Raw genomic sequence first — 13136 nt, 5'->3', positions numbered from 1 at the left:
CATTTCAACTCGCGTGGAATGCACAATCTATTTCTCAATATTACTCTCTATATGAAAAGTATTATGGAGATAAAAGGCAAAAACCACCGCCACTCCCTCCACTTTTGAGGGAATGGAAAACCATTGCACCCAGTGTTAATAGAAAGTTTTGGAGACACTAAAATTTTCAATGTATTTACATCCACCAAGCTACCCCAACTATTCTATTTACATGGACAAAAGAAAATAATTGGGCTACTACTTGTCCAATACTGTAGCACTTGTCTCTTTTGTATTTCCAAACTTCAATATTACTCTCGTCAACCTAATTCGGGTTCGAAATAAAAGTATTCCTTAGCATATATCAAACAAAAATCTGTTTAGATAGGCCGATCTAACAAATGAGTTGACCCGCCCAGATAATAATTTACATTTAAAATAATGAAACGATTCCATAGGCCAAAAAAACAGCGTTGGTTAAATATATGGTGCTACCCCTCTTTGCCGCGACTACTACAACTAATCCTACTTCTTTTTTCTTCCACTCTAATAATAATAATAAACCCGTCAGTAGAAATTGGCGAGAGAAAATAATGAGTTCTACCTCTTACAAGAAAGCGAAAACAAATGCAAAAACAGGCAACAACAGCAATGCCTCAACTTCATCTTACTTCGATGTGTACGGCCCACAGGTAAGTTTTTTTTAGTCCTCATTGTGCTCTTTAGATACCATATTGATATTTTAATTTTGCTCAGAATAACAAAGTATTGTTTTTTATTATTAATAGTTGATTTTAAGTATAATTTCAAAGTATTCATGGAACTAAAACTTTGCCCTATTGCCTAGTTGGATAGTTACTGATAGAGTACCTAGTGATTAATGTGGAATGCTAATCATTTTATATGCAGGCAAAGGCAGGTGCTGTTTTTAAGTCTGCTGCTTCGGACTCTGTATTAAATATTCAAGTAGGTTTTACGATTTACTTATTCATTTCCGTCAAGATGTTTGTGTTAATATTCTGAACGTCTGATGATATCTCTGTGGTGAAACAGGATGTACAAGGACTTGTTACCTGGGTGCTTGGTGAAGGTGTTAATCCATCTTGGATTTTTGTCAAAGTAAATAATCTTCTTCTCATTGCATTTTTTGTGTGTTCGTCTACTTTAATTTCACATTTTCATTTTCTCCCCTGCTTTTTTATGCACACAAATAGGAACATGCTAGTGGCCTGGGCACAAACAACTGGTTTTCACATTTTCAATTCTTCTTATAAATCCATTTTGAAACTCTGTCCATTATTAACCAATGAAGTTTGGTTAGCAAGCATTTGAAAGATATCATCAGCTGCTTTTCGTTTTCACTGTTATGATATATGGCGCTTCTATACCTTTATATACTGAGCAGGTATTCTTATGATCTGCAGAACAAGCCCCTTATACGAAAAGTGGTTCTCCTTTATGTCCCAGGGCTTGATGCAGCACTTTACATGGCACATACTGCTCTGCTTGCTGGTCTTAAAGAAATATGTGGCAATCCAAGGGCGTTATTAGCTCTTAGGTTGGTAACAAAAGCTCTAGTGGTTTTTTATCTTATTTGCTTTTAAAAGAAATTTAATTTACTGGTTTATAATTGATTTTCTTGATATTTTTTCCCGCCTCCATAGTGTTTTAGACTAGTCCTTGATGTCCTGGCTATTTTTGATTTCCAGTGCCACTTATTTATAGTGGTTCTATGTTCTTTGCTAGCTGTGTATCAGATGGAATGCAGACAGTAGATGCACTATTAACAAGCAGGGTGAAGAGAAAGAGGAATGAGAGTGAATCAGTTAAGAAGAGGCCTGATCAAGCGTTGGAACCAGGTTAGTTGGCTTCCTGAAAAAATTAGGGATCCTAATCTTGTGACAATGCCTGCACTGATGTTCTTAGTGTAAGGGTGTCTTTTAGGCATGATTAATGATTTTTTATAAGATCTGTATGGCGTGATTAATATATATTGTGGCACACAGCATCTTGTGGTCAAGACACTTGGCTTCATTTTTCAAAAGTTAGTGGCTTGTTTCATGACTGCTTGTTCGCGGGTTGTATATTTAGATTTCCAAGCCACCGGTTTATTTAAAATACCCCATGTTAATATGGTGGATGACATCTGATTTCAAATTGAACCCTTATAAGTCCGTAGAAGATAAAAAATGATACTAGCATGCATCTGTTGGTCTATAGATATTCAGGCATTTATGAGAGAGATTGCTCGGGCTTATTTATGCAGACTTTTCTTTCTTATGAGAGAGAGGCATTTATGAGAGAGGTTAGTTTTTCTTGTTTGTTTGTTTTTTTTTTGGTTTTGTTAGTTTCTTTGTTTTTGGTTTTGTTTTTCTCCCTGTACATTCTGTTAGTTATGCATGTTTTCTTCGAAGTAAAGTCTTAGTTTGAATTGAATCTTAAGTGAAATTGGCCATTTTGGTTTTATTAAAGTAAAATGTTAGATCTGAGTATAGTAGGAGAAGCTTCAGTAGGAATCGTAACTTTGTATTGGTGATGTTTTTGGTTGCTCTGTTAATGAAACAAGCTTGAACATCTTGGAATTCGTTCAAGTGATTTGGAATTTAGACACATATGGCCATCCCGTCGTATAAATTAAAAGTTTTTTTTTTTTTTTTTTTGATTGGCAAGCCTGTTTTAAATGAGATCAGTAACTCTTTGATGCTGGCGGGGTTCGAGCCCCAAACCTCTGGTTTCATCACCCAAAGGTTTTACCGACTTTGCTAGTCAGCACCTGCATAATAAATTAAAAGTTGTTTGTATGAAATGTTTTATCTTTAGGTTTTTTGTTAGTGTCATAGAGTTTTATACCTTATTCTTTATTCCATGTTGCATTTCTGACTTGTGCTTTGTAATGCAGCTTCTACCTCTAGTGTTAAGCCCTCTTCTACCGAACTTATGAAGAATCTACCATTTCCTATTTTATACTACACACTCAGTGCGAAGGAATTGGAGGATAATGGATATTGTACCACGCGACCAGGTAGTGTGAGTCTTTTTTCATAACTTCTAGTTGTGCATTGTTAAATAACTTATTCCATTTAAATAAATGTTATTCGTGACATCTTTTTATTGGATCTTGCAATGCAGATTTTGTTTCTACTGGACCTGCTCCTTTAGGATCTTCTACTAATGAAATGCTGTCACTTGATTGTGAGATGGTAGGTCTAAAGTAGTATTTGATTCTTGAAACTATCACAAGTGATATTCATGCATAGTATAAAAATGGAGAGTTATCAAGGATAAGAAAAAAATGGAAAAATAGAGGGAAACAAAGAAAGGATGAAAAGGAAATTAATCATATGTCTGTAGGTCAGAAATCTCTTACCATTATCCCTTGATCGTTGAATATATTGGAGTAACAGAGTGAGTCAAAGGGGCACGAGTGATCTACGCCTCATTTTTAGTGTCTCACCTATCTTTGTACATTTAGTACCAGGCAATTAGCTGCATGGCTGATTTTTGTAGGCACATGGGTATGTTAGGTCATGTCTGCAATTATAATAGCAAAAGACAACACATCGACTGGAATCTTCATTTGCACCTGTTGGAATTGATATTTTTCTAATTAAATCCTGTGTAGTTAAAGGCACATTTAGGCTCACCCTTTGCTCTTTGCACCGATTTTCGCCCAGTCTCGTACCTAGCCCCTACCCTACAGTTTTCCTTTAACTGCACAGCTTAAATAAAAAATACTGCGTGTGTCCACAAGTCTACAGGTTTATTTTGTCATAAGTTTTCGCAATACATGTTTATTTCATTGAATGCGTGTTTAGAAAACTTCATAGACACAGTATAACATATTATATAAGATAATAGTAATTTTACGAGGGGAGTCTTTTTTTTTTTTCTACAAGAGAGATGCTTATGAAGTATTACCGCTCTTCTTTGGCAGTGTATCACAGTCAATGGATTTGAACTTACAAGAGCAACACTTGTAGATATTGAGGGACAGGTGATATATTTATATTACTTTTTACTGCCAATGTTCCTTGTAAATCCTCGTTTCGGAGAAGAAATGATTTATGATGCTCTTGTATCCTTTATTCCCACAGGTTGTGTTGGACAAACTTGTCAAACCTTCCAACGCTATTCTTGACTATAATACAAGGTATCCTTATAGTTTGGTCTGGATATTGCAAGATAAATCATGTCTATGTTTTCTAAACATTTATGTGAATAGTATATGCTATTTCAAGGGCATTGGGAGCTGCCAGATGCTTACATTCTGGTACTTGTAAGAATTATCGAAAGAATAATAGATACCCATTAGAGTTAGTCTGGGCTATCAGAATGGTTGGACACTACTTGGACACCCCCTTTGCTAGTAAATTGACTTAGGTGATGAACGAGTCAACGAGTAGGGTTGCAGACGTCACTCGTGTGCCACGTGCCATTGATCTAAATCACAAGCATAGTTTGAAAAAAACTCACCAGGGCTTACGCCTCAAGCCTCATAGAAGAAAGTCCACCGAAGCTATAGCCTCTTTGTTAGTTGAAGAGGCTTCCTGATGTAGGAAAGAAGCACTATTTCAGCAATTATTATTTAGTATGTTATTGCTAGTCTTTTTTGGGTTTACATTAATTAGTAGGAGTTGATTTAATAGTTTTTGTTATTGAGTTTGATTAGAATCAGAAGTCTAGGTTCCTTGTTCTTGAAGTTTGGCTAATTTATATAAGGAGGCCAACATGAGTTGGTTAGTAATTCAATTATTCGATCACACAAATTATTCAAATTATCTCAATCCTATTACTCTTCTTGTTCTGAAAATTTCATCTTCTTCAATCCTTTTTTTTTGTTTGACTAATCTTCTTATTCGCCTTCGTCTTTTCTCCTTTCAAGGATCTCCACATTCTTTTCTTCTAAATCTACATTTGTCCCCATTACTTACTCCTCATGCTAATGAGGCATACACATCGCTCCCTACTTATCGAGCCTCAATGGAAACCCTTTTTCAGCATTGATATAGATTTTTTCCCCTCAAATTCTGCAGATACAGTGGAATCACTTGTGAGATGCTGAATGGCGTAAATACAACACTTCAGGATATACAGGTTCAGATTCTTCTGATCTGCTTTTGTTTATCATGGACTTTATTTTCACTAAAACCAAGTTATTGTTATATTTATTATTTTTATCTTTATGACTTTCATATGTAGGAAGAGTTTTTGAAGCTTGTTCACAAAGAGACCATCTTGGTTGGCCATTCACTGGAGAATGATCTATTAGCGCTGAAGCTAAACCACAATTTGGTAATTGATACCGCAGTGTTATACAAGAATCCTCGAGGAATACGTTACAAAACTGCTTTACGAGTCCTTGTTAGAAAATTTCTTTCTCGGGAGATTCAGGATTCTGATAATGGACATGACAGTATTGAAGATGCTAGAGCAGCAATGGAACTGGCACTTTTAAAAATTAGACATGGTAAAATAGTTATCTCCTAATTAGATGGACCACATTTGTTTGTTTGGTTTTGACCAGGCAGTGTATACTATGCATACCTGAATGAAAGACAATAGTTGCTCCTGTTTTCTTGATCATATTCTGTAACGCGGGCCTCGCCTCTTCTAGTAAAGTATTACTTCATTTAGTACTTGATCTTAAGATAAGCTTCTGATTTTTCATTTGTGGATTCAGGACCTGATTTTGGTGCCCCTCCATCAATGTCATTCATGCGGAAGAAGCTGGTTACGATTCTGAGTGAGAGCGGTAGAACCTGCTCTGTTATTGATGATGTTTCCATAGTGAAGCGATATGCTGCTGGATCATGCAATGCCATTCCAGTCTCTTCAGATGAAGAAGCACTTTCAAAAGCCAGAAAGGAGGTTTGCATTCCTTCTTTTCTAGTATATAGTAATGTATGATACTTAAGTGCTGGTCTGGTAAGAATAAATTGAAATCTGTTAATTGGGTGTAGGTGAAAAATGAAAAGGTACAGTTCATTTGGACCCACTTCTCAGAGTTGTATTCTTATTACAAGAGACAGGCTGAAGACACAGAGAAGTTGAATGGGAGTGTTGCAGAGATGATATCATTGCTTACATGCAATAAAAACTCTACAAAGAAAAGAGAAATCCGTTGCAGTTTGACTTCAGACCTAAAGAGCATCTTAACTCGCATGGATGACAGGATTAAAAGTCTATATACTGCCTTACCTAGCAATTCTATGCTTATTGTTTGCACTGGCCAGGGGGACACAGCAACCGTCCAAAGGTTTGTGCTTTTATTTCTTGTAGTCTTTATTGATAGTATGATTTTTATGTTTTGTAGTATCTGCTGTGCATCCGATGACTGGTAAGGTGTTGTGCATTAGTGAGTCAAAATTTTGAACTGTAGGAAATAAGTAATACAGCTTCTGTAAGGGAAGTATACCATCTTGAATTGGTAGACCTTATTCATTCAGTTATCAAACTGTTGTGAGTAGCTGGTGCAAACAATGTGTCTCTCTTCTGTGTCATTATGACAATGTGTGTCCTTCATATACCATAATTTGGGGGGATGAGTGGTAGGTATGATATTTAGGGGTTAGAGAAGGTGCTTTGAGAACAATCACTGTAGGCTTGCAAAGTCTTGACTTAGTCAGCTTTTTATGTATTTTACCGAGCAAAAAAGAGAACTGTGTTGCATGTTTTTTGTGTATTTGATTTCGTGGAAATTTTCTTACCCCATTTGTCTTTACTCATCTCTGCTCTCTGTGCTACCTTCTTTGTGTACTTGTGCAGATTGAGGAAGATGCTCGAGCAAAAAGAGACCGCAATGTGCCGCGAGATGCTTGTTAAGGTGCTGGAAGAGCTGCAGGCCCAAGCTGAAGTTGCATTATGTTTCGTTGGTGTCAAGACTTAATTGCACTTGTTTCATAATCCCATTTTTGTATTAGTACATTAAATTAAGCATGCTGAGATTGAAAATATTTAAAGCCAAAATTGAAGAATTGTTCTAGTAGTTTAAGAGAAGGCAAGAAAAGTTACATGTACTAGATGAATCACTGTTATATTAGATCCTGTTGTCTCTCGTGTATGTTTTAGTAACCATTTTTTGTAAATAAATTTGATTATTTATGATCCACTCCACTCTCGTGGTTCTCTCATTTTTTGAAAAATTGAGAATTGCGTCAATGCCTATAAACGTTCAACGTGTCATCTTCTGAGAGCCCAAGTTCTCAATTCATAAAGTTCAAACTCTTATTTTTTCGATATCGGCATGCCACATTAGTCAAACTAAAATAATTCGGGGTGCAAATATAAATAATAAAAAAACGACAAAATCCCTCCCCCAATCAATTATTTTCAAAACCCATCATACCATGTGCCCCCCTTATTATTTTTCAAGCCCTAAAAAATCACACCATCAAAACTAGTCCAATCTTCAAATTAACTCCAACCCTCACTTTCTCCCATCATTTAAACCAAAACCCGTTTCTCAATTTCCCCCAATTCCCAATTTCCACAAAACTAGGGTTAGGGTTAGGGTTTTGATTTAAAAAAAAAAAAAAAATGCTTAGCTGAAATTGAATGAAGATTATAGCATTGTAGTTGAAAATAGAAAAAGGGTATTAATTAGATTTAGAAAATTTAGTTTAGAAATATGAGTAGGTTATCGTTTAGACCTAGACCACTTGACATACACAAGAAACTTCCAATATTCAAATCTGTTAAAGATTTTGAAGATGAGGAATCTTCGACATCGTTACGAAGCTCCCAATTACTCCGTCTTGCTGGTGAAGAAGTTGATAATGAGGTACATCGAATTCCCACTAAGAAAACTGTTGCTGAAATACCTACACCTCAATATGATATTGTAGATACTTATGAAAGAGATTATTTATGTACATTTAATCAACCGAACTCTTATTTACGTGGCCGTGGAGCTCGTTCGGAGATTGGGGAGTTTGTTGAGTATGATCTTGATAATGAGGATGAAGATTGGTATGAAGAGGAGTATATTGAAAACGAAGCGAAAAAGAATTTACTTTCGCCGGAGGAGTTTGAAGGGGTTTTGTTTAGGTTAGAGGTTATGGATCATAAGACGAGGGAGAGAGCGGGTGTTATAACACCTACTCTTAGTTCGCCGATACCTGTTTTGTTACAGATGGATGCTGCATTCGAGGTTATGCAGTTTGAGTCGATAAGTTATAGTGTTTTTCAATCGATTTTTAGGTATTGGAGAGATAAGAGAGAAAGGTGGCAAAAGCCTATTCTTCGTCGATTGCAACCCCCACCGCCTGTTAATGATACTAATCCTTATAATGTGTTTCGTCCTAGGGAGAAAGTTCATCGGTTACATACAAGAAGAATGCAGAGGAGGGAAAACAATGTGTTGTCGTTTGACAGGCTTCGTCAAATTAGGCGTAATTTGGATCAGACTAAGACAGTGATAGAGGCATTGATTAAGAGGGAAGAGAAGAAAAGAGAGTTATTAGAGAGTGAAGTTAGTATTCTGCGGGTTCAAATGAAGTACAAACAAGATACTCAGTTTATGGAAGATGGTTTTGGGTTTGGCTTTCCACCTTATTCTTATACTATAGGTTCATCGATTGAGGATGATGATTATCCTGATTCAGATGATATGACAATTACTCGGCTTCCACCTCAACCAGCTTTTGCACAGAATTTACCGTTTACAAGACCGTTAGATCCACAAAAATTGGCTGCTGCAGGAATCAAACCACCATTGAGTCCTCCAGTCCAGAATGGTATGCCAGGTCCAGTATACAGATTTCGTGGAAGGATTGGCAGAGGAGGACGGATAGTATTTGATAGATGGAATCCACTTTTGAGAACTCCAATTGGTCATGACAATGCTCCCTTTGTATCACCTATTTAATTTTCAAACTTTTGATCCGATAATTTGTATAGTTTTGACGTTTTCAAGAATGAATATGATTCATTTTTTGTGATACTGATCGTAACAATGCCTTAATTAGCTCTTGTACTGAAGGCTGCATTTCCTTAGATCCTTCATCTGTTATTGGGAATTTTGACTTTCAATAATGGAGGAGATTGAATACTTAAATGATGGTGGACTTCTACTTGGTTTGGCATTGAGACCTCCATAGCTCAGTATTAAAGCAAGTAAGCAACTAAACTTAGAAATTTAGTTCCAATCTGCAAAATTGTAAGGATAATCTGTAAGGCCATTGGGCATTAAGCCATTTCCACAAGAAACCAAATGGTGATGGGCAGCTCAGGTGTAATAGCGTAGTTAGCAGCAGCTAACGAAGTTCGGTTTTAGCAAATATTCCATATGCCGTCCATATTTTGAGTTTGTTGTTAAAAATACACTCCAAACTGTGATACGAAGTTGGTTACCAATGATGTACTGAAGTATTCAACCCTTTTAATTACTGGCGGTTTAAGAAGAACTGGTTCAAGACAGTACAAGATCCATAATTCTGTTTTATATCGAAATCCTAATACTGTGCACCCAATGATGCACAAAGTTATACACATTATGGGAAAACAAACACTCGGACAATTACATAAATACTTCCAGTCACTCATCTATCTCCATGCCGATGCAACTATCAAGATCTTGTCCTCCCACCCAAAATGAAGTGCACCCCCTTCTTCTTTCAACTTGTATCTATCGCAGTACTGTTGTTTAAGAAGTGTTCTGATCGTTCCGTTCACATAGGTACTCAACGGGTATGGCCTGAAACCAGCCATTGTCATCCTAGCCCTCCATTTTCCAGCCACCTCGTACCTTTCTATTCTGTCCTCACCCTCACATGCTACAATGTTAACAATGTCTCGTGCGAGGCACTGTCTCTCGACATTCATCCGGTCTGGGCTCTCTCTAGGCAAAGTTGCATCCAACGACTCAAACACAGCAGAGTAGTAGTTATATGCTTCCACAAACCTTGGGAAGAAGGGGGCAGTGTTGGTGTTAACATCTTGTTCAACCACTGTAACTAGCTTAGGTTTCATGCTCTTGACCATACGGAGGAGCTGATCCCTTTGGTTTACAGTTGAGACACTCTCATCTGGCATGTGGTGGAGCTGAAACGCAAAATTAACCACAAGCGCTTCGTTGGGTCGGCAGTTAAGCATTGATGGGGTAACATCCTCAGTCTTTACAGCTAATGCATGGAACTCAAATGGCACCCCACCTGACTCAGCAAGCTCCTCTAGCCTCTGCCCGATGACCTTCAGACCACCAACTGTACGTTGCACAGTCTCAGGGTCATCCACTCCAGTTATCCTAATGTGTGGCGGCTTACCTTTCTTGGTTGTGAGAGCTTGAATCAGTGTGATGTACTGGCTCCCTTGGTTTATATCAAAATCTACAATATGTACTCCCTGTTCATCTTTGAATGCCTCCGCAATTGCACCATTGGCGGCCATAAACCCAAACTTGAAGCATGGGCATATCTCAAAGAGGATCTGCATAGCTGACAGTCTATCACTAGTGGGTGGCTCCTTGCATTTCAGAGCCTTGTAAAGTCCGTGGCCTGAGGTGGCCATGCGAGCTGCAAGGCCTTCAACCATGTAGGCTGCAATTCTCTGGGGAGGATCTCCTTGAATAGAGACCATCTGTCGGAGTTTGCTTATGATGGTTGATGCCTCCTCCATGTTGCCTTCTGATATTAAAGCAGCACATTCGAAAAGCATTTGCTTGGGAGTTAACGTTTGAGATGGGTGTGGGCTAGAAACAGAACGTAACACAGGGGTGTCTTTGTTGCTACTGATGCTGCTGAGATTCGAGTCGGAAGATGATTCTTTTGGGGAGTTGGGGAGTACTAGATTGTTGATCGAGTCTATCCACTCAAAATCAATATCCATGTTTTGGTCTACACTTAACACATCATCATCATTATCATTCAGTAGCTCCCTTTCCAGCTCTTGAAGCTTTAACCTGATATCATCTACATCATAGTGAATTATTCCCAGATCTGCGCTCAAGCTATCAAAGTAGTCCAAATCAGAACTTGGTTGATAGGTATCGGGGTGCCTTGTTGAGACAATAGAGGAGCTAAATAAGTTAGGCGAGGTAATAGATCTAGCTCCAGGAATCAGCTGGTAGGGAGCAGCACCCTGGGGATGGAATATAGCTTCCGGACTACCAGAACTATAAGGGCTGTGAAACTCATTCCTTGAAGCAGGGAATTGTCCTGTAGGGGAGTTGGAAAAGTATGATTGTTCGTAACTCTCACGGCTCAATGATTCAGGTGCATACTTTAACTTACGCCTTTCTGAGCTGAGTATTCGAGTGGATAAACTGGAGCTTTCACCGGTACTTTGAAGAGAATAGAGTTTAGACTCACCATATGAGGTGGCGGATGGATCTGCTGACCTGAGCAAAGACATTTCTTACGAAGCACTGCCAAGGGCTGAGGCTAAGTGGTTGCAGTATATCTGTTTACCAGTATTGATTGCAGAAGCTACTCCTATGGTTCCTCTGACAAATTATACTGCAATGAACTGTGACAAAAAATGAGGCAGACAATGTCAATGTGGTTGTAGACCACTTTGATGCCAAAATACTGACCAGAAATAAGTAATAGGTTGAAACATATAACTCAATAATTTTGTATGCTTAAGCCTGATAGTGATTCGTATAACCAAAATACTAAAAAAGAAAAAGAAAAGAAGCTGAACATTAGTGACAATTGAGTACTGCATAAACACAAACAAGGGGCTAGAGGTAGGGGTATAGGATTTGCAGAAAGGCGAGGGCATAACGAAACAAGAATAGATTGAAAATGCAAATTGAGCCAAGAATTTTACTCTACCAAATCATGTACAAAGAACATAATAGAAGAGGAGGCAAGAGGGCATTTACCATATTTATTTTTCTCAAAACTGAACGTTTACTTCGACATACAAAGGCAGGAAGAACCCCTCTGAACTCTGAGCTTAACCAGAAAGGCATGGCACAAGATACATGACGAGAAAAAAATACCTTAATACCCAAACGACTATACAAAACAATATAAATTGTCGTCTTATCAAGTTTCACTTTTGAAGTTCATTTGTTCAGAAAAATTCTCCTGTTAATGACAGATGCAGTACTTAAAAAAAAAAAAATTCTTTACACACCTACACACACGAACATAAAATCCCTCTCTTTCTAAGACCTGCCTATTTCTGAATACTAAAGGGAAGGGGGGATGGAAAAGGAGTAACATAATCTTTTGAATCTTGTTCCTACGTAGCTCATGCAATGAACGAATGAATATTCACTATTAAATCATAAGGAAGTATATACAGGTGCATCTTTACAATTAAAAGATCCATGAGAATCAGCAAACATAACACATAATTTAGTCCACACAATTAAACAAAATGAAATTAAAAAAAGAAAAAAAAAAGAAAAAGAGAAACACAGAAAGTAGTATAGATCACCTGCTATAAAGGCATATACAAAGAAGAACCAGCAAAGATCATAATCCAAAGAGAAAACCTGCAAACTGAAAGGTGCCCAGATGAAGAAAACCCACAGAGATGACTTTTAGATAGGAAGAATGAAACTTGAGCTTTGACCATTATTACATTACAAATAAAGCTAACAACCAAATATTCAAAGCAATTTAGCAAGTAGACAACTTTGTGAATCTAAAATATAACAAAGTAATAAATTGTGGGGTTTGGTTGGTATAAAAACAACAAAGCAATAGAATCAAAAGAGTTGAAGAAGAAGAAGAGCAGCACCAATACAAAAATAAAAATGAAAAACAGCCCAACTCTTGGTAAAAGTAGTATAACATATTTTTCCTTGAAAGGGTCCCATATACCTATCAAGAAAGATTTCTAGATGAGATTATTTTTCAAACTTCATCATTATAGTAGATAGATAAGTTACAGGATAAAACTCACTAAATTCCTCTTAAGCTAAGTTATGTGCTATGACTCTTTCTTGTGTTTTCTCTGTGTCCTTAACTGTTTATTTCCTTCTTTGGTATAAGTGATAGAGTGATAGCCTGATAGCTGACTTTTGGTTTACTTTGTTCATGTGTTTCTGTTGGTGAGCATGCTTACTGCCACTTGTTCTGACGTAATTTGACTCTAGGTTTTGCATCATTGTACAACTAACACATGAACTATTATGTCAGGCCTTGGTGGTACCTCCACCCATCAAACAATCATATCTTCATTTTAATCTTCTAGACAATGAT

The 13136-nt window shown here is 37.4% G+C and overlaps 3 protein-coding genes across 9 annotated transcripts; 2 read left to right on the top strand and 1 right to left on the bottom strand.

The window, feature by feature from the left end:
• Positions 1–355: 355 nt before the first annotated feature.
• LOC147502734 (Polynucleotidyl transferase, ribonuclease H-like superfamily protein) lies at positions 356–7087 on the top strand. The gene is made up of 14 exons (XM_086607584.1): positions 356–671; positions 889–945; positions 1033–1098; positions 1404–1537; positions 1726–1838; positions 2879–3001; positions 3109–3179; positions 3914–3973; positions 4074–4129; positions 5013–5073; positions 5179–5446; positions 5660–5847; positions 5940–6235; positions 6745–7087. Exons 1-14 carry the CDS (start codon positions 465–467, stop codon positions 6863–6865), a joined length of 1821 nt encoding a protein of 606 aa, XP_086463710.1. The 5' UTR covers positions 356–464; the 3' UTR covers positions 6866–7087.
• Positions 7088–7287: 200 nt separating this feature from the next.
• Positions 7288–8918, top strand: LOC147502733 (uncharacterized). The gene has a single exon (XM_086607580.1). The coding sequence runs from the start codon at positions 7607–7609 to the stop codon at positions 8843–8845; it is 1239 nt and encodes a 412-aa protein (XP_086463706.1). The 5' UTR covers positions 7288–7606; the 3' UTR covers positions 8846–8918.
• A 420-nt stretch (positions 8919–9338) lies between these two features.
• SCL1 (SCARECROW-like 1) lies at positions 9339–13032 on the bottom strand. 7 transcript variants are annotated; one of them, XM_086607579.1, is made up of 4 exons: positions 12838–12947; positions 12367–12431; positions 11804–11871; positions 9339–11442 (listed from the first exon to the last, which is right to left on the bottom strand). In XM_086607579.1, the coding sequence occupies exon 4, from the start codon at positions 11326–11328 to the stop codon at positions 9523–9525; it is 1806 nt and encodes a 601-aa protein (XP_086463705.1). In that variant the 5' UTR covers positions 11329–11442; positions 11804–11871; positions 12367–12431; positions 12838–12947; the 3' UTR covers positions 9339–9522. The 7 variants fall into 7 exon arrangements, with proteins under 7 accessions (XP_086463705.1, XP_086463703.1, XP_086463699.1 ...); XM_086607577.1 differs by lacking the exon at positions 11804–11871 and having other exon boundaries at positions 12367–12424; positions 12902–13032; XM_086607573.1 differs by lacking the exon at positions 11804–11871 and having other exon boundaries at positions 12838–12988.
• Between the last annotated feature and the right edge of the window lie 104 nt (positions 13033–13136).

The sequence above is a fragment of the Coptis chinensis genome, chromosome 4 (genome assembly GCF_015680905.1).
Source record: "Coptis chinensis isolate HL-2020 chromosome 4, ASM1568090v1, whole genome shotgun sequence".
In the NCBI taxonomy this organism is placed as follows: Eukaryota; Viridiplantae; Streptophyta; class Magnoliopsida; order Ranunculales; family Ranunculaceae; genus Coptis; species Coptis chinensis.
Note: the sequence above shows the minus strand (reverse complement) of the source record. Positions and strands in the feature narration are given on the sequence as shown.